Raw genomic sequence first — 26,212 nt, forward strand, 5'->3', positions numbered from 1 at the left:
TCCGCAAAGCAGGACGTCAAGCGCTGAAGAGCTGGCTCTGAATGGGCAACTAAAGCGGCATCGTCTGCAAAGAGTAGTTCGCGTACAACTGGATAAAACAACGTTTTTCGATCCTCGGTGTAAAAATATACAAACATATAGACAGCATACATATTTAAAAGTTATTTGTATACTGTAAATATATGCAAATATTTGTATGCAAATAAATATTTTTAAATATGTAGCAGAGTCTCAGAGATTGAGCAGTTCATCAGTCAATCAGCCCTTGGGAAGAAGCTGAGTACAGAATTGTAGTGATCCTTCATGATTTTGTGAGCCCTCCTCGGACAACGATCCCGGTAGATTCGCAAAATGAGTGGTGGAGGAAGACCCCAGCGATCCTCTCTGCTGCTCAGATGGTCCTGTGGATTGAATTCTGATCCATTGCTCTACAGCCAATGTATCACACTGTGATGCAAACAGCAAAGTCGCTCTTGATATAGAGCTCCAGTAGAAAATTGACAGGATAATGGCTGGTAGCTTTGCCCAACTCATTCTACTCAGAAAGGGCCATCGCAGTTGTGCATTCCTGACAAGTGAGGTGAGGTTGTGTGTCTAGGATAAAGTTGACTTCAGGGAAGTTAGTGCTCTCTACTCTCTCCACTACAGAGTTATTGATGTGCAGTGGAGGGTGGTCAACCCTAGTCCACCTGAAGTCTGCAGTCATCTCCTTTGCCTTGTCCACATTGAGACTTGGCTTGTTATTCTCACACCATAACATGAGATTTTTCTCCTATTCTCTTTCATGCAACTCGTCATTGTTGCTGATAAGGCCAAGTACTGTTGTGTCAACTTCAAACTTGATGACTCTATTGGAGCTGGATCTGGTATTGCATTCGTGGGTCAGTAGTGAGATTGGGCCAGAGATCAATGTTCTGCTACTATCAAGGCATTCCAGGGACCTACATCTCTGTATTTATATATTTAAAAAATTGCCCTGAGTTTGCTGATCTTGCCCTGAGTTTGCTGATCTTACCCTGAGAAACAGGTGCTGGCTGTCCACCCTATTTATGGCCCTCATAATCTTGTAGACCTCTATTAAGTCTCCTCTCACCCTCTACGCTCCAAAGAGAAAAGTCCCATTTCAGCTAACCTTGCCTCAAGACTTATTTTCCAATCCAGAATACATTCTGGTAAATCTCTACAAATTTCCTTTAATGAGGTGACCAGAACTGAACACAATATTCAAAATGTGGACTCACCAGAGATGTTTTGAGTTGCAGCATGATCTCTTGACTTTTGAACTCAATCCCCCTATTAATGAAGCCAAACATTCCATATACCTTAACTATCCTATCAACCTGCATGTTGACCTTGAGAAATGTGTGGATTTTGACCCCAAGGTCCCTGTTTATCCACACGCTTAAGTAACTATTAACCCTGTACTTAGCAGTCTGGTTCATCCTTCCAAAATGCATCACATCACATTTATCCAGATTTAACTCCATCTGTTACTTTTCTGCCCAACTTTGCATCCTGTCAATATCCTTTTGTAACCTACAACAACCTTCAGCACCATCCATAATTCCTCAAACCTTTGTAACCTCGCCAAACTTACTGACCCACCCTTCTGCCTCTTCATCCAGGTCATTTATAAAAACCACAAAGAGCAAGAATAAATCTCTGCAGAACTTAACTAGCCACTGATCTCCAGGCAGAATATTTGAACTCCACCATTACCATATTTTACAAACCAGGCACACCCAGTACATTATATGTGTGTGTGCACTGTACGAGAATATTTTTACAAATTGAAAGTGTGTGCAAAGTTAATAGCAGGTGTGGGAAAGTCGAACCTGCAATTTATAGCGGGTGTGGGAATATAATAGCAGCATTGAAAGAACACACACAATTTATAGCAGGTGTGGGAAAGATGCGCCAGCAATTTATAGTAAGGGTGGGAATGTGAAAACCAGCATGGGAATATAATAGCAGCATTGAAAGAAAACACAATTTATAGTGAGGGTGGGAATGTGAAAACCAGCATGGGAATATAATAGCAGCATTGAAAGAACACACAATTTATAGTGAGGGTGGGAATGTGAAAGCCAGCATGGGAATATAATAGCAGCATTGAAAGAACACACACAATTTATAGTGAGGGTGGGAATGTGAAAACCAGCATGGGAATATAATAGCAGCATTGAAAGAACACACGCAATTTATAGTGAGCGTGGGAATGTGAAAACCAGCATGGGAATATAATAGCAGCATTGAAAGAACACACACAATTTATAGTGAGGGTGGGAATGTGAAAACCAGCATGGGAATATAATAGCAGCATTGAAAGAACACACACAATTTATAGTGAGCGTGGGAATGTGAAAACCAGCATGGGAATATAATAGCAGCATTGAAAGAACACACACAATTTATAGTGAGGGTGGGAATGTGAAAACCAGCATGGGAATATAATAGCAGCATTGAAAGAACACACGCAATTTATAGTGAGCGTGGGAATGTGAAAACCAGCATGGGAATATAATAGCAGCATCGAAGGAACACACACAATTTATAGTGAAGGTGGGAATGTGAAAACAGCATGGGAATATAATAGCGACAATGAAAAAACACGCACAATTTATAGTGAGCGTGGGAAATTTTGATCTTGGGAATATCTCTTTGTACTGAATGCCATGGTATTCCAATAAACAGGACATTCTGGCAAGGGCACTGCACCTTATCAAAGTCAAATGCCCAGACCTGTCTGGAGTAGATTAACATATCAAGTGGCTCTGATTTGAGACATTAGAATTAAAATGCTTTTTAACTCTGAAGCCTGTCTTCGATCTATTTAATTGATTCCTTTCAAAAGCTTGTTAATGTGGTGCAGCAGGATATCATCTATATAACTGGCGATTAGCACCTCTGGGGGAAGTTGATTAGGTGTTAATTTTGGGAGATTAACTGTGGCAGATAACTAGCATTTGCTTTGTCTCATGTCCCTTATAAATACAAATTGCTTTTGTCACTCAAAATTTAGAATACTACACCTGTGCTGCGTATGCATGTGTGTGTGTATTATACAAAAATATTTTTACACATTGTATGATTTTTCTGTGTGTTATATGCATATGCACATTATATAAGTGAAAATATGGTACTCTCAGCTTTCTGCATACAAGACAATAATTTTATCTACACAACCAAGGTTCCATGGGATCTTCATGACTTTTGAATGAGTCCCTCATGGGGACCTTGTAAAATGCCTTACTATAATCCATATAGACCACATCTACTGCCGTACCCTCATCAATTTCTTTTGTTACCTCAAAAACTTAATTTGGTCTTGTAGTTCCATTTTTATTTGCGAGTCCTTCGCACAATTTGACCGCTGCATTCCCTCTATTACAACAGTGACTACATAGCAGAAGGGCATGATTGGCTGGTAAACTGATTTGAGATGCCCTTAAGTAATGAAATAAACTATGTAAATAAAATCTGTTTTATATTCCTATATTTATATATTTTGTACCAGAAGCACACTTCTAAATAAATTATTATGTACTCTTTCTGCAGGTATTCAGGAATCTAAAGTTATTCATGGAGAATAAGGATCCTTCAGATGACGTGTTTGACAGATTGAATGTATGTTTCTGGCTTCCACTGATACAGATCAATCTCATGTTCAGGCTTTTGTTGTCTTTTTAAAAAAAAACTGTGTTAAAGCAATGCATGTATTAAATCTGCTAAATTTGATTCACACGCTGTGTGATGTTCTTTTCTGGAGGTGAACAGAGTAAATTGACATTTGCTTTACATTTTACCATAGACCTCAGACCTGAATAAGCATCTTCAAGAATTAATGGAGGGACTCACAGCCAAAGTGTTTCGAACGTACAATGCCTCCATTACACTACAAGAGCAGTTGGCAGAATTAACAAACCGTAAGTGACTTTCCTATCGTTGGATATGAACAGAAAATGCTGGCAAAGCATATGACAACATATAAATATGTGCCTTCATCAGGAAGAGGACAATGTTTGTAAAAAAGTTCTGAAAGTACTCAGCTGCTCAGGCAGATTCTGGAGTAGGTTGCAAGTTGATTTTATTTTGCTTTTCCAGTATCTACATATTTTAAAGATTTTCACAAAATACAACTCTTTTTAGAAAATGTTGGAAAAATTCAGCAACTCCAGCAGTATCTGCAGAAAGAGAATAATTAATGTTTCAGGCATGAAGTCTGTCTCCAACCTGAAGTGTAAAATCTGTTTCTCCATCATGTACGCTGCCTGATCCGCTAAATGTTTCCAACATTTTTAATTCTTCAGAATGCCAAAATATTCAGTTATTTGTTCTTTAACAACTATTCTTAATTTTTTTTTCATTTCTGCTGTTAAATAATGTGCTGCTTTGTTTTGGACATTGGCTTGCACTGGAAAATACTGATCTCTTCAGATTTTTATCAGCACTTTTTAGTCTTAAACCATTTTTAGCACCTTTCATATTATCCTTTAAGTTTCAATCCATTTACTTTGTTCAGCAAATTTGATTCTTAACTACAGTAAAATCCCTGTTATTCAGAATTCAAGCAAATGGCAAAAATGTTGGAAAATGAATAGGTAAAAAATACGAATGTTTAAAATTGGCTCACCTCAACATTAGTTTTCCAGTCACGCAACATGCAATATCAAGCAACCGGAAGATTCACTTACACAGCTTCTTTGAGCATGGTGGCAGTGAGATTCTGATTAATTGGTTCAACCTGCTTCTACCCCATTGAACCAATCTCCTCTTAACCTGAACACCATCCTATTCCTGCCCAACCCACCCCCTCAATCCAATCCCTTCCCACCTACCTCCAAGATGTTGCTCATTTACTCTGTCTGAAGAATTCCAGTTCTCCAGCCCCACTTCACCGTGGATGTATATCCCCTACACTCATCTATTCTCTACTAGCAGCCACATCTTTCCCTACCCACTACCCCTACTCTGCTTTTTGCAGAGATCAATCTCTTTGAGATGCCTTGATCCTCCTCCTCCTGAGCATTTCTTCCTTTAGTCACAGTGCGCAAAACTTATGCCTATATCTCTCCCCCTCAACACTATGCCAGGCCACAAACAGACATTGCAGGTGAGGCAGAGCTTTATTCGGTGGCCTCCTCCACATCAGGGAGACCAAGCACAGGTTGGGTGACCTTTCACCAAACACCACTGGGTTGAGGCTAGAATTTCCAGTAGCCAACCACTTCACCTTCACCATTACGACACAGAGTGAGTGCTTTTGTCAGGATGAGGGCAAACGCAGATTTGAGGAACAGCAGATCGTATTCTTCCTGGTCGGCCTTGAACCCAATAGCATGAGCATCAATTTTCTAATTTTAGATTACTTCCATCTTTATTTGGTTTTATGCTTTATATCTCTTTCCTTGTTCTCATTCTTTCTTTTCTTTCTGTCATTCCCCTATCCCCTCTCCATGGTGCTTCCCTCCATCTGTTTCTAATTCCCCTACTTTCTGTTCAATACTCCCATCTTTTAACCCTTCCCCACCCCTTTTGTTCCCTCTTGTTGGTCTCATCAGCAACAACGATGGGTCACACTGCAGAGAAGTGTGAAAAATCTTGTGAAATGGTGCAAGAGTAACAATTGGAGTCTCAACATGGACAAGACTAAGATGATCGTGGACTTCAGGAAGACTAGGAATGAACACCCTCATTACACATCAACAACTCTGTACTAGAGAGAGTGGAGAGTACTGATTTCCTTGGAATTCACTTAACTAGTGAGCTATCATGGACACCCAACTTTCACTTGTCAGGAAGGTGCAACAACAACTGCACTTTCTGAGAAGACTGAAGCGGGTAAGACTACTGGGCATCATAATGTCAACCTTCTATAGGAGCTTTATCGAGAGTGTCCTGGCCAGCTGCATCATATTCTGTCACAATTTTTGCAAATAAATCGATTGGAGGTCAATCACAGGACCCTAAGAGTGGCAGAGAGGATCACGGATCTCCCTCCCCCCACAATTGACGTGATCTACCAGGATCGTTGTCTGAAGAGGGTGCGCAGAATCATTAAGGACCCCATCGACCCTGCACATAGCATCTTTCAGCTGCTCCTGTCAGGGAAGAAATACTGGAGTATCAGAGCCAACACCACCAGGCTGAGGAACAACTTATTCCCACGGGAAGTGAGAATGCTGAATAACCAAAGGAACTGCTCATACTAACTATCCGAGACACTCATTTGTACAAAACAATATTTATTTAGTTATTATTATAGATATAATACTTGTCCTGCATGTGTATTATATTTGTATGTGTGTTATATCTGGTTGTATGTCTGAATGTTTTTGCACTGAGGACTGAAGAACACTGTTTTGTCAGGTTGTACTTGTATAATCAGATGACAATAAACTTGACTTGATATCACCCCTTCCTGTTTTACTTTTGATAAATGTCCCCAACTCAAAATGTCAACAAATTGTTTCTACCCTTGGATGCTAGCTGACCTCCTGAGTTCCTCAGACTTCTCATTGTTTGCTCAAGATTCCAGCATCTGCAATTTTTCGGTTTCTCCGGGATACTGAACTGTTTTTCTTAGAGCTCAAAGTGGTCAAAATTTAATCTAATTAGACTGAAACTTTAAAAAAAAATAATGGATGCTATTATGAAGTGTGGTGCCAATATGAAACAAAGTCTCTCTGTATCCATAGTGGAAATGAAAGAGTTCCCTTAAATTCATGAATAGAGTGATGGGATTGAACTATGTGTACTTTATGTGAAGCAACCACAGCCCTTTGTCCCATTTGTCCTGCTTGACCGTGTTAAATGAGTCTGCAAACATTGTGATTGTAGTAAAATTGCTGGGGAAACTCGACAGGACAGTAGAGACAATAGGAGGCAAAGATACATAACCAATGCTTCAGGCCTGAGCTCTTTGTCAAGATACCTTGGGACCTGCTGAGTTTCTCCAACAATCTTGAGTGAGTGCAATTGAATTAGGAAAAAAGCTTTTTAAAAAATAAATAAATCTGTTGTGCAGATACAAAATAATTTGGGTGGATGACTCCAGCACAAGACAACTGCAGATTTCATTCTGAAATTCATCCTGATTTTGATCAGGATCCTCTTTTAAATTTGTACAAAGTAAATGGATGAATGGAACTTTATCCTGGGTGAAAAAAAATCATGAATGCTGGATAATTGAAGCTTGCACATGAGAATTCAGAATATTATTGAGGTCAGAATACTTGGAAATAAAGACAGATTGCCAAAAGCAGAAAAGGGTTAAGTGAATGGACAGCATAATATTCCAAAGATTTGTCATCTTTGACAGGAAATCAGTGACGATCTCTACACACCTGGAAAAAATATAGATTTTACTGTATTTGTTCAATGACGTGGTTTGTTTACATTTTCTTTATAGTTGAAAGCAGTATTGCAGAAAAAATCCTGTCCTACAACAGAGCTAACAGAGCAGTGGCCATTCTCTGCAACCACCAGAGGGCACCCCCGAAAACCTTTGAGAAATCTATGAAAAATATTCAGGCCAAGGTAGAATGTCTTGAAAACCAGAACATTGACTCTGAATTTAACGCTTCATAACTCGGTTGTGGATCGGACCAGCATATGGTTAATGTAGTATTTCTTGTGTTATTTAAAAAAAAAAGCTAAACATTTTATACAACCAAACACATTCCTTTTCAATGGTTAACTTTACACTGCACCTCTGTACCTTGGAAGTACAGGTACTCCCCGACATACTTCCGTGTTCCGTTCTGGATAACAGGTTGTATCTCGCAATGGACGTATGTCATGGAATTGCCCTACCTGTGATACTGAAGAGTAAAATCGATCACTTTCCTTATGTCCTCTTATCTCTGAATCCTTCTTATTCTCTCTGATCCTGTGGACTCCACTGGCCTGTAAAATCTGTCTGACCGTCAGAATATTGAACAAAAGAATCATAAAAAATGTGACATAAGGAGTTAAAATGTGGTGAAATATCTCAACGTGGCAGCCACCAAGGCCAGCTCTCACAAAAGTTTGGCCACCAGTCACCATCGATGGGCCCAATTTTTTTCACCAAAACCGAGCAAGTTTTATATTTTTTCTTTAAAAAAAATTACGGTCATATGTTTGGATACGTCATATAGGTTGCAAGTTGGTGAGTACCTGTATATCAAATGCATATATACTACCTGGCTTCCAGGCCTTTCCTGAATTACTTGTTACATGATGTGATTACACTGAGCCACCAATTTTTTGAGACATCACTACAATTTCCCATGTTCATTTTAAAAGTTCTGTTCAAACAACAGAATTCTATTTAATTTAGATATACAGCAAAGTAATGTGCCCTTTCAACACATGAGCCCGTGTCGCCCAGTTACACCCAATTGACCTACAACCCCAGTACATTTTGGAGGTGGATGGAAAGCAGAGCCCCTGGAGGAAACCCACGCAGACACAGGGAAAACATACTAACTCTTTAAAGACAGTGGCAGACTCTAAACTTGGTTGTTGGCGCTGTAACAGCATTGCGCTAACAGCTGCATTAACCTTGCCACCCGATACACTAACCATTTTAATTCTGGTTAAATTTTTGTATTTTTTTTTCCAAATTGCTAACCTTGAAACTATACTTGGGTCACCTTTTAAATAAGTCACAATGGTGTTAGATTATTTTCTGAATCCATTGTAACTGCACTCATATTTATTTGCCATTATTATGCCACAAAAGGAAAATGAAGGGGGATTTACTATGAGGTAATGTGGAACTTGCCGAGGGCGTGAACAACTGTTCATGGTGGAGGACATGCCCAATTTGCCAAAAGATACAATGGGAGGTAGGGATCTTCATGCAGTATCTATTACTAGAGGTAGTGTAGAGCAAGTGAGTCTGAAAGTAGATATGGCCCTGATGGAATAAAAAAAACAAATACTGAAAGAGATGGTGAAAGTTATGGTTTTGGCATTTGTGATTATTTACCAATTTCTCTGGCTTCTGGTCAGGTCCTGATGGATTATAAGATAGTGAATGTCACTCCACTGAAGATGTAGGAAAAAAACTGGGCTGATTGGTTTATTGTCTGTAGTCAGGAAAATGTTTGAAATTATTAAGGAAGAAATTGTGGTCAATCTGGATAGAAATTATTCGATCTGGTGGAAACAGCATGGATCCAGGAAGGGTAGGTCATGTTTGACATCCTGGAGTTCTTTCAGGTTGTAACAAATACAGTGGATCGAGGGGAATACTTGGATGTTGTGTAGCTGGATTTATAGAAGTTATTCATTTAGGGGCTTTATAAAAGACTTGCTCAAGGATGCATGGAGTTGGAGGTAAAGTATTAGCATGGAAAGAGAATTAGTTAACTAATAGAAGGCAGAGAGTTTAAATAAATGGGGGTTTCTGTACTGAGATGAGTGGACTGCCACAAAAACACAATGCTGGAGAAACTCAGCAGGTCAAGCTGTATTCTTTATACAGCAAAGATAAAGATACATAACCAACATTTCACGCTTTAGCCATTCATCAAGGTATGAGCAAAATTTTGGCAGTCGCCCAAGCAAAATGGGGTGTTGGGTGAGAAGGCGGCCAGGATTGGGGGGGGGGGAGGGGGGGACGTAGGGGGATGAGCACAGTCCCACAGTAATAGGTGGAAAAGGGAGGGAAGGAGGGCATACCAGAATAGAAGGAGGTGGAGGGGGGGTGGGGGGAAAGGCTCTGTGAATGGAGAGTGAATGTGGTTGAGAGCTAGAGAAAATAAGACAGAGAGATGGGGAAGAGAGGGAGAACAGGGAGTAGGCTGGTAAGTTGATTTTAATGCTAACTGTTTGGAAAGTAAACAATCAGAAACCTGGGTGTTGCTCTTCCAACTTACAGGTGGTCATGGTCAGATAGGTTGGTGTAGGAGTGAGGTGCAGAATTGAAATGGTTCACCACTGGGTGATTACTGTCACTGATACAGACAGAGCGAAGATGCTTAGCAAAGCAATCTCCCAGTCTATGTCCAGTCTCACTGATGTTGAGAAGATCAGTAAATAACTTCTGCGGCTCCACATAAAGTGTTGCTTCACTTGGAAGGACTGTTGGTGGCCGCAAATGGTGGTGAGAGAGGAGGAGTGGGTGCAAGGGTGGCATTTTCTGTGGCTGCAGGGGATGATGCCAAGGGGGTGATTGATGGGAAGGGATGAGTACATAAGTTGAGTCAGAGCGTGCGGACCCTATGGAAGGCGGAGAGGGAAAGATGTGTTTGATGGTGGGATCATACTGCAGGTGGTGAAATTACAGAAGGATAATGTGTTGGATGCCAAGGCTAGTGGGGTGGGGAGGTGAGGACAAGGCGAATCCTGCTTTTGTAGTGAATGGGAGCAGGGGGTATAAAATGATTTGGAAGCGGGGACCAAGTGTGGCAGAACAAAGTTTATTTATGACACTAAATTGAATGGAAAAGCAAATTGTGCATGGAATGGGAAGGGTCTTCAGAGAGAAGTAGGTAGGTTAAATGTAGATAGATCTGGCAGAGTACAATATTGCTAATTACAAGGTCATCCACTTTGGAAGGAAAAATAGAAAAGATTATTATTTAAATGGTGAATGATTCCAGCATAATAATGTCCAGAGTTACTTGGAAGTGCTTATACATGAATCATCAAAGAAAGGTTGGTTTGCTGGCGCAACAGGTAATCAGGAAGGTCAGTGAAATGTTGGCCTTCATTGCTTGAGGAAATTATTTTAAGGACCGGGAGTTTCTACTGTAACTGTGCAGGGTACTGGTGAGGGACAGATAAGATGGAAACAGGATAGTTATTATCACTAGTAAAACACAAAAATCTGCAGATAAAAACACAATGCTGGAGAAACTCAGCAGCTCAAACAGTTTAGATTAAAAAAAACATATAAATAGAGATGGATTCTTCATACCTTGCTGATGGGCTCGAGCCCGAAATGTTGGTGATGTATATTTATCTTTATAAAGTATACTGCTTTACCCTCTGAGTTTCTCCAGGATTAAGTTATTTTCACTGGTACGTGAGATGAGAACGGGGGTCTCTTAAATATTTTTCATCACCTTATGCCAAAGAAAGATGTGCTTTTTAACTTGGTAAGCTTTGACTATCACGGCTGGCATAGTTTATCTGCCTGTCAATCAATTCAATCGGTCAGACAGAATTCTTTGCTACTCAAAGTTTTCATTTGTAAAAATGAAAATTGCATGGAATTTACCTCCTCTCTCACCACCATTTGCGGCCACCAACAGTCCTTGCAAGTGAATTTACCAGAGACCCTCAGAGGAAAGTGGGCAGTGATTCAAATCATTAAGTATAGATGAGGGGCTTGGTTGGATGCTATAGTTTATCTCCTTCCAAAACTAAGAAAGTCTAACAATTTTGTAATTTAATGCTTGGACCAGGAGACATTAAATGTGGCATTAACAAATTCATTAGAGAGTTCATGTTTTACTGTTGGCAGATTGAAGCAAAAATGGAACAATTTGCTGCAGCTAAAAAAGATTTGAAAAATGCTAAAGTGGATTGCAAAGTGAAAAAAGATGAAAAATCTAAACAGTAAGTTTGAAACATTCTTCAGGAGGGAATGAAATGTATGTAAATCTGTTTTTTACCATGCCATCTACAGGAAATCATGTTTATTTTAAAATACATTTTTCTTCTCATTCGGTGAAATTGTGCTATATGAAATCTAAGGCCAGCCTTGCTAGGCTGGAAACAGCAAAGACCATCAGCTCCATTCAAATGTAAATTGCCATCCTGGCTGAATATTCTTTAATATCCTTTCTTAACAAACATCATTAGCCATAGTGAAACAAAAGAACTCCAGATGCTGGCCATCTTGAACAAACAGTGAAAAGCTGGCCAGGTATCGATTGGTCAGTTATAATTTTCTCCATCCATTGTACCTCCTCCCACAGAAATTATACCAATATCAACCTGAATTATCAGAGATGTGTTTTAGCTGGGGTACAGAGGTTGGTTCCTTTTTACATTCAACCTGGCTTTGCACGAAGGTGAGGCCCTTCCGGTATGAACTCTGAAACACTAACCAAGATCATAGGAGTCACTTTCCCAGTAGACCCTGAGCTTTGTCTTCTGGGGAACTTTACCACGGTTGGTAGATTACTAACTACTTTTCAGTTTAAATTCACAGAAATTGCTTTATATGTGGCCAGGAAATGCCTAGCAGTAACATGGAACTCTAACTCCCAAATACTCATGGATAGGTTGTCTTCATAGATGAATAGTTGCATCCCATTTAAAAGGTTACATACAATCTTTGGAAGGGATATAACACCTTCCTAAAATTCTGGCAGCCTTGTTTAGAGCATATGGGTACCTCTCTGGTACCAATATAGAGTTAGGATTGCTATTGGCTAGCCAGTAGACTTCGGTAAAGATTTTAACAGTGTGGTATTATCATGTCTCCATGATTTTTTTTATATATGCACTGAAAATGGGATGATTTTTTTTTCTTTTTCTTTGTTTTTTCTCTGTTTAATAGGATGTATAGAGGGGAGGGGGTGGAGGGAGGGGTCTTCTTGATGTTTTACATTTGTTGATTGTTAAATATATTAAAATGATAAATAAAACGTTACCAAAATGAAAAGCTAGGGAGACTTGGTTCGTTGAGTAGCACACATGGAGAGAAAGGTCCAATCAATGAGCCATGAATAAAGGTCCTAACCCAAATCATTGACTGACCATTTCTCTCTGTAAATGTTGTCTGACCTGCAGATTACGTGCAGCTTCTCTGCTCAGTATTGACCTTCCCAGAGTTCCAAAAAGTTGCATTTTTCTGCAATTCCTTGTCAGAAGCAGCATTCCTTTGTATCACCCCTGAAGCATCTGGTTCTCATTTTAAAAATTTGAACCCTTCATCTTCGTTCCTCAGCAGATTGTTTCAATTAATAGATTATATCATGTAAAAAAAACTACAGTGAAACCTGATTGTACTCTAGCCAATTGCTCTGTTAATAATCAGCAAATGTGCTATTTGGTGAGGAAGCAAAAAGTTCCCAACCAATCACTTCTTTAGGATTATAGAGGAAGAGATGTGCAAGAGGATGAAGGTGTAAAAACAGATGAAAGTTCATTAGTCTTGATTGTCTGGGGAGGGAGGCAAGATATTGTTTAATAAAGGTCTTCTTGAAATGCTTTTCAAAAGGAATTGATGAACAGCTTATTTCTGTAGGGTGGTGGAAAAGAAGAATAAGTTTGTCAAAAAGTTGGAAGAACAACTTAAAAAATTGGAGGTCCAAGCAACAGACAGAGAGGAAAACAAGCAAATTGCATTGGGCACGTCCAAACTGAACTATCTTGATCCTAGGATTACAGTGGCTTGGTGAGTGTAACTGTGTCATTGTACTGAGGAATGTGATTGAATAGAAATTTGATCTACTGAGTAATTCATACTATGGAAAAATTATTATCAGAGCTTGGAAGTTGCATGACGAGTAGTTTTGATTGCAGCAGAAATAATATTTGTGAGTATTAATAAATTCAGGTTTTACCTGAAAAACTGGTCCAAGGCATAAACAGTTTCTCCTTTCAAGACTAAGTTGTCTTTCAGATAATGTCTCATTTAGAGCAATTAGTGCTTTCATTCTGGTACGGTTTCATTTACAGCAGTTGTTTATTTTAAATCAGCATTCATTATTTTTGTATTTTCATTGTCTTTTTGAGACCTTTTTTTTTCTTATCTGGCCTCCTTTGGGACTTGATTATCAAGTATCATGGCTTGTAAAATTGGAGTTGAATAGCTCCTGGCATAAAAGTAAACTTTTTTGATTACCAATCTGTCTTTGAAGGTGCAAGAAATGGAATGTTCCCATTGAGAAGATCTACAATAAGACACAAAGAGAGAAGTTTGCTTGGGCTATCGATATGACCGAGGAGGATTTTGAATTCTAAAGCAATTGACCTTGCAGCAATTGCTCAGAAACTCAGGGACTCAAAAGATATATTACATTATAAAGATTTGTACTTGGACATACTTCACTGAGTGTTTTTTTTTATTTTTAAGTTTTGTATTAGTTACAAATGTATATGTAAAAGTTTTTGATACATTTTCTTTGTGTGCATTTGGTAAGAAATATTCATGAAAAAAAATTAAGATTAAAGTTGGTGAAAGTTGCATTTTGTTTCTGCAGTACACAGCCAAAAGTATCTGGACAGAAATACTTCTAAACAAAAAAAAATTGTTCTAAGCATCTTAAATCTCTCAGTTATATCAAAATTCTTGAACTGCAATATGTGAAGTATACAACCAGTGCAATTATAGGGGTATATCATACACAATAATCAGGTGCAACTCAAATGATGGCTAACAGCATAGCTCAGAATGATGTGACACCCTAATTCCACAGACTGGAGGCTACTGAGGAAGAACTTGGAGTTGTTAACTGCTCCTCATTGAAATGTCCTTAATGTCGGTGCAGGTTTGGATTTCCCAGACGATGACTCAGGATGCCACTGCTCTTTAGTCATCACTCTATTAATTGTACTCAACCGTTGGTTTGCTGATATAACTTAATAGTATATGGGCATTATGTTGAACAGGAGAACTTTTGGGCCAATGCTCAGAAAACATTTTATGAGATATTAGTAACTGAACTACCATTTGTTTTTTGTGTGAATTCTATCAGAACTACTATCCCAAGGTGAGGAAAATGCAAAGAACTAGAGCCGTGGTTTTCAAACTTTCCATTCATCACCTATCTCCTTAAGTAATCTCTATGGCATAGGTGCTCTGTGATTAGTAAGGGATTACTTAAGGTGGTATGTGAATGAAAAGAAAAAGTTTGAAAACCACTATTTTAATTATACCTAATTGACTTATGTGCACAGTTTCATAACTCCAAAGACCAATGACAATTTTTCTCAAGCAAAATATTTCAGTAACAATTGGGTCTAGAGCATTGGTTCTCAACCTTTTTCCCCCACTCACATGCCACCTTAAGTAATCCCTTACTGATCACAGAGCACCTGGGGTATAGAGATTATTTAAGGTGACGTGAGTAGAAAGAAAAAGTTTGAAAACCACTAAACTAGTCAAAGTTTACAGGAAACAAACTGGTAGTTGGGTCCACTTGTCCGGGCAAGAGCAGAAACAGCATTACGCAGCCCAGTTACCATAGCAATTAATACAATATTGTTACAGCACCAGGTTTGAATCCAGCACTGTCTGTAATGAAATGGTAAGTTCTCCCTGTGTCTGAGTGGTTTCCTCCAGGTGCTCTCATTTTCTCCCACACTTGAAAAAAGTACCAGGTCATAGGTTAATTGGGGACATTTGGGCAGCATGACCTTGTGGGCCAAAATGGCCCATTACCGTATTGTATCTCTAAATTATGCAAAGGTTATTTCCCTACCATAAGCCAGAAGCTAATGAGGTAGAATTTGTAAGTGCATACAGGGAGAGTTTCCTGAAGCAACATGTAAATAGGAAGTGGGGGGGGGGGGGGGGGGGGGGGGCATACTAGAATTTGTATTGGCAAATGATCCTGGCCAGTTAAGATTGAAGTTTCAGTGGGAGAGCCCTTGTAAAATAGTGATCAATGTTCCATAAGTTTCTAGATCATGATAAACAAGGCTAAGCTCACATCTCGTGAGAAACTAAGTTAAGGGAGGACAAATTATGCCATTATTAGGCAGGAGCTAGGGGGCGTTAATTGGGAGCAGATGTTATCAGTCAGGTTCACAACTGCCATGTGTGAGTTGTTTAAGGACCAGGTAACAACGTCCAGGTAAAACATGTTCTAGTGAGGAGGAAGTGGCACAGGGATGGCAGGATAGTGAACCTTGGAAGACAAGAGGATGTGAATTTAGTCAGAAACTAAAAGGTATATGTAAGGTACAAAGCAGGCATGCCCCTAGAGGAATATAAATGTTGAAGGACAGGACTCAAGCAGAGCATTAGGTCAAAAGGGGCTACAAAGGGTCCCTGGTGAGTAGGATTAAAGAGCCCTAAGTCGCTTTATACTTGCATTAAAAACAGGAGGATGACTAGGGAGAGGACACAAGTAAATCACAAAATACTAGAGACACTGTAAAAACACAAAATGCTGGAGAAGCTCAGCAGGTCAAACGGTGACCTCTATGTAGCAACAGCAGAGATACAGAACTCACGTTTCGGGCTTGGGCCACTCAAGAACAGAGAATTTGTTTGAAGTGAAAGGAAATGTGCTAAATGTGTCAAAGCTTCCCAAGGATAAGAACAGCAGTAAGTCCTCTGACCTGTCAGGTCTGCTCCACCATTCATCAAGATCTTTGTTGATCTTGTTATAAACTGAGTTTCACTTGCCTGTGTTTTGCTCTAAATCCTTAATTCTCTTGCCATATAAAACCTATTTGTGTGTTGAATATATGTGTTGAGGCAGACTACACTGATTCTTTGGGCAGAGCATTCCACTGATTCACTACTCTCTGGAAAAAGCAGTTCCTCATCTGTCTGAAATCTACTTTCCTGTAGTTTTGGACCCCCTTATCCAGCTCTTCAGCGCTTGACGTCCTGTTTTGCGGAAACTGCCAAAATGTTTGGCCTGGAAGTCAGCCTGAAGAAAACTGAGGTCCTCCATCAGCCAGCTCCCCACCATGACTACCAGCCCCCCCCCCCCCCCCACCCCACATCTCCATCGGGCACACAAAACTCAAAACGGTCAACCAGTTTACCTATCTCGGCTGCACCATTTCATCGGATGTAAGGATCGACAACGAGATAGACAACAGACTCGCCAAGGCAAATAGCGCCTTTGGAAGACTATACAAAAGAGTCTGGAAAAACAACCAACTGAAAAACCTCACAAAGATTAGCATATACAGAGCTGTTGTCATACCCACACTCCTGTTCGGCTCTGAATCATGGGTCCTTTACCGGCATCACCTACGGCTCCTAGAACGCGTTGTCTCCGCTCCATCCTCAACATTCATTGGAGTGATTTCATCTCCAACATCGAAGTAGTCGAGATGGCAGAGGTCAACAGCATCGAATCCATGCTGCTGAAGATCCAACTGTGCTGGGTAGGTCACATCACCAGAATGGAGGACCATCGCCTACCCAAGATCGTGTTATATGGCGAGCTCTCCACTGGCCACCGAGACAGAGGTGCACCAAAGAAGAGGTACAAGGACTGCCTAAAGAAAGCTCTTGGTGCCTGCCACATTGACCACTGCCAGTGGGCTGATATCACCTCAATCCGTGCATCTTGGCACCTCACAGTTTGGTGGGCAGCAACCTCCTTTGAAGAAGACTGCAGAGCCCACCTCACTGTCAAAAGACAAAGGAGGAAAAACCCAACACCCAACCCCAACCAACCAATTTTCCCTTGCAACCGCTGCAACCGTGTCTGCCTGTCCCGCATTGGACTTGTCAGCCACAAACGAGCCTGCAGCTGACGTGGACTTTACCCCTCCATAAATCTTCATCCGCGAAGCCAAGCCAAAGAATCCCTTTTGTAATCTTACATCAGATCTCCCTCTTGAAACTCCAGTGTGTATCGTCCCATGCATCTTAATCTCCTTATTGGCCAACTCTCATCTCCATCCTCAACCTAATGTACCTCCTCTGCCTGTGAGACAAGTCTATCCTTTCTCAAATAAAGAGAACAGAATTGCACATACTATTCCTGGTTCTGCCTCACCAGTATCCTGTACAGTTGAAACTGAACCTTCCTATTTTTAAATTCAGTAATTGTAATAAAGGCCTTAGTGTGATTAATCCTAAAGTGTTGGGATATTCTGAGATCAAGAAAGATATGGTACCAGGTCGGTTAAAGAGCATTAAAGGTATTACCTATAAATTAAATCAATTTTAACTAAATTGAAATCAGATGTCATCTCCGGCAACTATTTTTTGAATCGAATTAAGTATTAGAAACTTCAAGCCAATTACTCTGAGGTGAACTGTTCATCTATTTGTGACTCCAAAGTCTTCATTGGATGTAAAGTGAAATATGTTGCATAACTGCAAGTCTTTCTGTCATTATCCCAAGTTCACTTCATTGAGGTGTACTTTTCTCCTGTCTATCTGTCAACAGTTTTTAGAATTTCCCATTATTTCTGGCTGATCAAATGGAGTGAATGATCTAGTTCAAGTTCATCCAATTGAATTAGATATCCGACAAAACAGCATTCTCCGGTCCACAATGCAAACAGACATAAGACATATCCCCAGAACACGCACATTATAATATATATTAATAAATAGTAGGGTCACAGGGGATTGTTTTATCATGAATGAATGAATACATAAATGTATTGTACATAGGCAATGAAAATCTTGCTGCAACTTCTCAATTATGTAAAATGCACTAACACAAATTAACTAATAATTATGTTGGCAAGGAGAGAAAAAAATTATCACAAAAAAGAGAAAAAATAATGATCACCGTGTTGCATTATTCTTCCTATTTTCAATGTAGGAACACAACTGAATGATCTGAATGGAAGCTGTTATGAACTGTGGGTAACGAGCAGCAATAGACAATGAACCAGACAGTGTATAATTTTAAAACTCTTAAACTATCCTCTACACTAAATCTATCCCCAACTCTGTGCAGGTGTATGTGGGTGTGATATACCCAAACCATTACAGTCCAGGCCAAAATCCAAAAAGTTACTGAATTTATAAGATTGAATTTTAAAGTGTTTAAGCATAGCCCTTTGAAAGTTGATGCCCAGAATTAATGATGAACTGATGGGAAGACTGGAGTTGTGGCTACTACAGTCTCATGAATTCTCCTTGTGTTGCCTTTGAAGAAATATCCATCCACACAAGCTGTATTTCTAACACTCCTGGTCCTTATGTAAGTGAGAATCAAACTGGGCGGCCTCCACGAAGCTCCCAAGACCCTGGCATCGGTCTCTCCAAGTGACCTTCACTGTTAGTCACAATCAAAATGAAACACTTTGCTTCCCTAAAGACCCTTCTGGCACAAGTCAATCTACCAAAAAGGCCCAGTCATTCACAGAGTATGCTTTGCTCTGAATTCCACAAAAACATGGCTGGCCACAAGAGCTGTTTCAAAAAGCTGTTTTCTCTTCAGCCGTCAGAATGGTTCTCCCTTGCAAAACCACAATGTTTTTGCAAATGTATCGAATTTGGAACAAACTATGACAAGCCTTCCCTCAATTCTTCCAATGCATCAAACTGTCACTGGGCTGTGACTTGTGTTTGTGCTTGTGTGAAATGTTAACTGTGACCATTCAGCTCCTATCCCCTACAGTGATAATCCCATTTTACTAAAACAGGAACTAGTAATAAAATACAAGAGACTACAGATGTTTTGGAAACTTGAGCAAAAACAAATCTCATCCTGATTCAGGATCTTGACCTGAAATGTCGACAATTACTACCCCCACATCCCACTTCCCTCGATGCTGTTTGACCCGCTGCTCCTTTCAACAAAAACTGTTCATGATGGGAGTGGAGTATCTTTAATAGTCATACTTACCAATCCTCCAATAGGAGAGTACTTTATTACAGAGAGTGAGTAAAATGTTAATAATACTTGCCTGCATTCAGGATAAACTTAATCAAGTTCTTTGAAAAGGGCAAGAGTAAGGCAGGGAGGAGAAATACTGCTGTCAACAAATATTTGAGTGAATACTATGTAGAAATCTGTTAGAGAAGGCAATAATGTATTGGTGATGTGGATTAAAAGCTAGTGGATAGGATACTGAGATTTAGAACCAATAATTTTTCAGTCTTGCTGGATGTGGCCAGCAAAGTTCCACAGGATTTTCTTCGACATCTGTTGTTTACAGTATTCATCAAAGGTTTAGAATATGGGGCAAATAGGATCAATGTGCAAATCTGCAGATGATGTTAAACACTACAAGGTATAATTAAAAATTCTGAAAATATCAAGGGAAGTTAGAACAAAAAACAGCAGCTAGTCTGTTCATTATTAGTAAATGTAAATGGTACATTTTTGAGTAAAAATAAGAAAGGGTATACTTTCTGAAATTAAATGAGAAAGTCTGCCAATGCTGGGTTTGAGTACAATACACAATGTGCTGGAGACAAACAGGTCATGCAGCACGACCTGGTGAGTTTCTCCAGCACAATTATGTAATGTAATGGTGATATTTTTTAAAAGTAGCACAATGTAAGAAAGGTGGATGAAACCCGAATGCAAGCTAATTGACTCTTTAGATTTATTGAAATATGGTAACGTGATTTATTCTTATTATTCATGTACTTGTGTAGCTGAAGCAAGCAAGAATTTCAGTGAATCGATAGCTTTACTGGCCTGTTAAACAATCTGAAGCAATGCTTATCTGAAGTTGTTGAATTCAGTATTATATTTCAATGGCCACTGTGTGCTCACACAAAAGGCAAAATGCTGTATCTTGAACTTGGATTAGCATTGGTTGTTACATTGTTGGAATTTCAATATTAAACTAAATTCTTGTCACTTCACCTTTGGGCCCATTGCTTTGGGCAGAAGTCTTCACTCGGTCTGAAGACCCTTTCACCATTCCAATCTAGCTGGTCACCCTCCTCCCCTGACTTTTTCCTCTTGAGACTTGTCAAGAAATTTGATGGAATTGTGAAAAGTGAGAAAAGTTGTCGAACTCAGCAGAATATAGAGCAGTTGGAAATTTGAGTGAAGAAATAGCAGAGAGTTTAATTTAGTCAAGCCTGAGGTGATGCATTTTGGGAAGTGGAAATGCAAGAGAAAAGTAATGCAAGAGAAATTTAAGACCCTAAGGATCATTTATGTCCAGAGGGATTTTGGGGTGCAAGTCCATAACTCCCTGATAGTAGCACATAACTGGATCAAATGGTGAAGAAGTCAGTATGGCATGCTTTCTGTCATCAGTCTGAGTTTTCAGTATAAATGTTGGCAAGTTATGTTGCTGATGGATAACATTTTTTCAGCCATATGTGCAATTCTGGTCACCACAGTATAGGACAGATGTGGAGGCTTTGGAGACTGCAGAAGGAGTTCACCAGGATTGGACCACACTAGCTGTGATAAGAGGTTGGACAAATTTTGGCTGCAGCGTCAGAGGCTAAGGGAAGACCTGATAGAAACATACAGTATAGCAATAGGAGAAGTATGGATTGGGTAGATAGTCTTTATTCCCTGTAAATCAAATGCTAGAGGGTGTTGGTGTCCAGTGAGGGAGGAGCTTAAGTAAGACTACCATTTTACAGAAAAAAGTTGTATGTGTCTGTAGCACACTGCCAGGGTAGGTGTTTGTGATGACACACTGCGGTACATCACTCGGCCAACCCAACCGGCCTAATGTCATCCGAACACCAGGTGGGCCCAGAGGGCCCATGGTATAAAGCCGAGGTCCTGACTATGTGCTCGCTCTCTCTCCCCCAGATCTGACACTAAGCACAGCGAGCAGCCAACTAGATATTTATGTGAGTGGAATAAAGCTGTGTTGCCCCAAACAGTATTGTTCCTGTTTTCTTTTGGTGCAGCCTGCCACAATGGTAGTTACGATGGCAACACTTACGTCAGATGCATGAATAGGCAGCAAATAAAAGGATGTGGCTCAAGTGCAGGCAGATGGGACTAGTTTAGATTGTTATGGTTGGCGCAGACATGGTAAGCTAAAGCTCCCATTCCAGAGCTGTATTTATTGCAAATCTTAATTTTTCCATTCATGCTAATCCATTCCCTGCTGATCTTACTTCACTCCATTCACTTAGAACCAACATTGATCGTGTCATCAAACCTGCAAACATGCGTTGCTGTTCAGGTCAGGACGTCAGGCAAACTGACCCCTATCTTGGAGAGGCCAAATGTCAGCTTTCAGAAAATTGTCAGGCAAATCAAACCCATACTTAACTACAGCAGCTAGTGCAATAATAAAACAGACATGCAGGGTGTAGTATTACAGCAAGGCAAAGACTTCAGGGTATAGTGTAGGACAGTTTGTTGATGATATTTATTCCTAAGAACTTGAAACTCTTCACCATCTCCACCTGAACATCATTGATAATACGCAGGGGAGTAAAAACAAGTACATAGAGATAGCCAGTAGCTTGGAGAACTAGCAGGATGTATTTATTAATAGGGGAATTGACAAAAATGTAGTAAGGATGTGCCTCAGTTAAGTCAGGTGTAGGTGAAACCAGGCCAGTGTACTGTGTACAGTGTTCTCTTATTTTAAGATATTCAGAAGTTCAGAGAAGGTATACTAAGACTAATACCTGGAATGGGTAAATTGTAAGTTTGTAGCTGCTGGAGTTGTAGAAGAGTGGGAGTGACTTGATTAAAGTCTTGATAGGATGGAGTGGGGAGGATGTTTTCTCAAGAGAGAGAATCTGAACTTGGATTTTTTTTTGATGAGGGGTTTCCTGCTTAAGACAAAGATGAGCAAAAGCATTTCTCTTGGAGAAGCATGAGACTTGGAATCCTCTTCCCTGAAGGATAATGGAAGCAGTGTTTGGAACACTTTAAAGCAGAGATTGGTAAATTCTTACTGAGCAAGAGGAGCAACGTTGCTACAGAAGATGGGAATACAAAAGTTAAAGTCACATTCAGATTAGCCACAACGTCAGTGAATGAAAGAGCTGATTTGAGGGGCTGGGTGACATCCCCTACCTTAGATTATTTTTGTTTGGATCTACCAACGGAAGCCAAGTGCAAATGAATTGCTGCTTCACCTGAGAAGCCAGCTTGGTTCCCTGGATAGTCAGAATAAAAGAGATGTGTCTGGGAAAGTGATCTGAGATAGCTTCAAAGATTACTTTTATTGTCCTGTAATATTCATGATATACTTCAACTTTTGTCTACCATGTGAGGCAAACCCAAGTATCAACATGAGCATTTTCTGGCTCCCCTAACAATAGCAGAAAGAGAAGCAAAAGAGAATCCCTTCAGAGACATCGAATGTCTGTGGATTTCACTGCTGTACTCCGGCAGCCTCACAGACTCCAGTTCCAAACCATCAAATCCATCAAGAAGCCTTAGCACGCAAGGCCCTTCTTGCCCTCAGTACCCTCTTGAATCCCATGGTTCCCATGATACAGTCTCCAGCGCCCATTGCCTGTCTGGGTCTTTCAATCGCTAGTCATCAGCACCCCACAGCCTGTGTAAGTCCTTCGACCAGAAGTCACCAGAAGCCTGCGCCTGTGTGGATCATTCAGCTGCTGAGCTCCTCTGGTCCACTGCCATGGTCACCGTCTGTCGGCTTGTCTCCTATGCTTCTCCTGAAGTTGGGGGGAGGGGCCTTCTCCCCTTTTTTTTCTGGTCCCGTGTGCTAGTCTGCTACTCCCCCAAGGGTAATAGTTTGTGATAGACCAAACTAGGGAGTTGCAGAGGAAACAATCCTATCATTCTTTACTATTGACTGTAGATCAGAAAAGTTCAATGCTGAAGCAGGTCCTTCATTTTATGTCATAGATTCTATAACATTAATTTTGTGTTTTCCTCCCCACAGATGCCACAAACCTTGCCTTTTTCATTATTTTTATTGGTTTTACAGAAATAGCATGTAAGTAAGCCATTAATCAAACTTAACATATAAAAAGGAATATACAAAAGTTAAACAAGAAAAATTAAACTCAGTGTCATAACAAACAGAACAAAAGTAGCCAACATTTAAGTAATTACAACATATGGCTAATTGGAAAAGATAACCATTATACTATACCCCAAATTCTTACCCCTTCCCTTCTGAAGTATCTGTTAAGTACATATAATTTCACTGCCATTAAACGAACCCACAAACTCAAAAAGCAAGATCCAAGTGATCCTATAAATTGCGAAAATAATTGATAAAAGGAGCCCATAAACGAAGAAAATTTAAATCTGTCACAGTAGAACATCTAATTTTTTTTTGTTCCCCAAACCCGCCGAATATTCCCAGTTAAATGTCCAACATCTGCCGCATTCTGCAACTCAGTTCCCCCCCCCCCCCCCCCCACCCCCCTTTCTTTCTCCTGCCTTCATTTATTTCCATCTCAGAGTCCGACAGACGTTCAGGCTGTTTCCGTCTCCACTGGAGCTGCTCGGTCTGCTGAGTATTTTTTTGTTTGCTTTCAATTGAAGTTGCAGGTCTGCAAATGACGGCGAGGCGCTGGGAGACCGGGCGACAGCCCGCCTGCGCTGAATGGCAGGAGCGACCTGATCTTCGTTTGCCATCATGTTGGCTCTGTTTCCCACTGTCTAATTTCAACTGATTTGCAATTCCCCCTCCCAGAACGAGTCACCTCACTTCAGAAGTGATCCTCTGCCAGAAGCATTTGGAGACTTTTGCTTGTCAGCAATTAATGCCCCCCCCCCCCCCCCCCCCCCCCGCTTCATGTCCCGTCTTTCTCACCCATTCTCTAAATGGGTCCCATTGAGCATTCGTTTTGGCCCCATGTTTCTCTCTCTCAATTTCTCCCCCTTCTCCTTATTTCATTCGTCCTTCCTCTCTAGATGTCGCTGTTTGTCCTTCTTTCCAACTTTATCCCCCTCCCTCCCTCCCTCCACTCCTGCTTCCTTCCCGATCCTGTAATATTTCAGATTCCTGTCTCCGATCCCTTTCCGGCGATGTGCGCTCGGGCCGTTTCCTCGGGGCACGGCTCTGCCTGTGCCCTCTGGCTGACACAGAGAGGGGGTTGATGTGCGGGTGGGTGCCCATCTCGATCTCTGCAGCAGTCCCTCGGTCCTCAGCCATCTTCACAGCGTCTCCCTCTGAGCCGAGGATCTGACAGCGTCCAGGCAAGAACCCGAACAGCGCAGCACTGCAACACTTTCACTGGATTGTTCTTTTCGTCTGTTGTCCACGTTTGATGTTATGAATCTATATTAGGACTGGAGGAGGAGGGGGAGAGGGTTGGGGTGGAGGAGGAGGAGGAGGAGGGGGGGGGAGGGTTGGGGTGGACCCCACTTATCTCACCCTGGACAACAGCGGAACCCGCTTCGAAGTAAACCTGCTCTTGTTCTGCTCTCGGGTTCATTCACTTCTTTCCCCCACCCCCGAATTTCCCCCAATAATCCCTCGGATGCTGCGGTGAAGATGTCGATGCCCATAGTCGGTTTTCCAAATGGGTTTTTGCTGGAAGACTGGAGGATGGAGACTGAAGTCAGCAGAGTTACCCGCAACTTGGAGATGGGGACTGTCATGACTTTATATTATCAGAAAAAATCCCAGCGGCCGGAGAGAAAAACTTTTCAGGTGAAGCTGGAAACTCGACAGATCACCTGGTGCCGGACCTGCGAAAAGATCGAAGGGGAACGTAAGTCCAAAGTTTTTTTTTTGGAACTCAATATTTGTTTATTTTAAGACGTTTGCAGGTGGCCGAGTTTCTAAGGGGTTGGGACGGAGATCGGGGAAACAAGGCGCCCACAGCGGGACGGAGGCAAATCTTCGGGTCTTTTTTAACCGGGCGGAGGCGTTCAAAGGATGTCGGAGTTGATCAGTTTGGAAAGTTGCCTAATATTTAATGGCAAAGTGAAATATGGTCAATTTCATGCTTCACCCCCCCCCCCATAAATATGTGTGTGGGGGGGGGGGGGCATAAATTGTATGCTTTAAAAAAAGCCACCTCTGGTGTGGTCAGCATTGTAAGATTTATTCTGATACAGTCCATTAAATGGTAAATACATTTAAACCATTACTGTACCAAATCATCCAGTGACTCCATTTGTGAAAACAATCATCTGATCTCTGTAAACTTTGGTAGAATAGAGAAAATAATTATTTATTTGGGAACATTGTAACTTTAAAAATAAATAAATAAATGTTACGTATATGTATCTATATATATAGATATATATATAGATATATATATGTATATAGAGATATATATATATATAGATAGATAGATAGATAGATACATATTTATCTCTCTCTCTCTCTCTCTCTCTCTCTCTATATATATATATATATATAATATATCAATCTATCTATATATAGATAGATATATAGATAGATATATGTATTTAGGTTCCCTCCTGTTACCTGTCATGATGGCCATCCTTTTGAGCCCAGTTCTTTAGACCAGCAGTGGATTTGAACAGTGTGATTCATTGCAGTCAATAAAATGACCTCATGGTATTCACCTGCCAAAAGGTTCCTACAGAGGATCATTCTCTGCACAAGCATTGACCACCCTTCTTCATTTCATTCCACCCATCTGTATCTGTCTGCATCTTTCTGCCTTAATCCTTTCTTCAGCATTCGTTAAATGCCAGCTTCATTAACCCTCCCTGTAATCAATCAGTCCTTCAGTGGATTGAGGGCACAAATCCAT

The 26,212-nt window shown here is 40.5% G+C and overlaps 2 protein-coding genes across 19 annotated transcripts in view; both read left to right on the top strand.

Annotated features, from left to right (window-relative positions):
• The window catches only part of LOC138755725 (DNA topoisomerase 1-like), a 145,966-nt gene extending 131,829 nt beyond the window's left edge, over positions 1-14,137 (top strand). For 12 of the 13 annotated variants that reach the window (XM_069922192.1, XM_069922195.1, XM_069922196.1 and 9 more), the window contains 6 exons: positions 3,559-3,627; positions 3,812-3,926; positions 7,412-7,539; positions 11,462-11,556; positions 13,196-13,345; positions 13,812-14,137. In XM_069922192.1, the coding sequence (XP_069778293.1) occupies positions 3,559-3,627; positions 3,812-3,926; positions 7,412-7,539; positions 11,462-11,556; positions 13,196-13,345; positions 13,812-13,914 (660 nt within the window). In that variant the 3' untranslated portion in view covers positions 13,915-14,137. The remainder of the gene's footprint in view (positions 1-3,558; positions 3,628-3,811; positions 3,927-7,411; positions 7,540-11,461; positions 11,557-13,195; positions 13,346-13,811) is intronic. The other variant, XM_069922198.1, reaches the window with a different exon arrangement.
• A 10,675-nt stretch (positions 14,138-24,812) lies between these two features.
• Positions 24,813-26,212, top strand: part of LOC138755727 (1-phosphatidylinositol 4,5-bisphosphate phosphodiesterase gamma-1-like) — a 288,265-nt gene continuing 286,865 nt past the window's right edge. For 4 of the 6 annotated variants that reach the window (XM_069922206.1, XM_069922207.1, XM_069922209.1 and 1 more), the window contains exon 1: positions 24,814-25,195. In XM_069922206.1, the coding sequence (XP_069778307.1) occupies positions 24,976-25,195 (220 nt within the window). In that variant the 5' untranslated portion in view covers positions 24,814-24,975. Of the gene's footprint in view, positions 25,196-26,212 lie in introns of all 6 variants that reach the window. The other 2 variants (XM_069922211.1, XM_069922215.1) reach the window with 1 other exon arrangement.

Source organism: Narcine bancroftii, chromosome 2, assembly GCF_036971445.1.
Source record: "Narcine bancroftii isolate sNarBan1 chromosome 2, sNarBan1.hap1, whole genome shotgun sequence".
Taxonomy (NCBI): Eukaryota; Metazoa; Chordata; class Chondrichthyes; order Torpediniformes; family Narcinidae; genus Narcine; species Narcine bancroftii.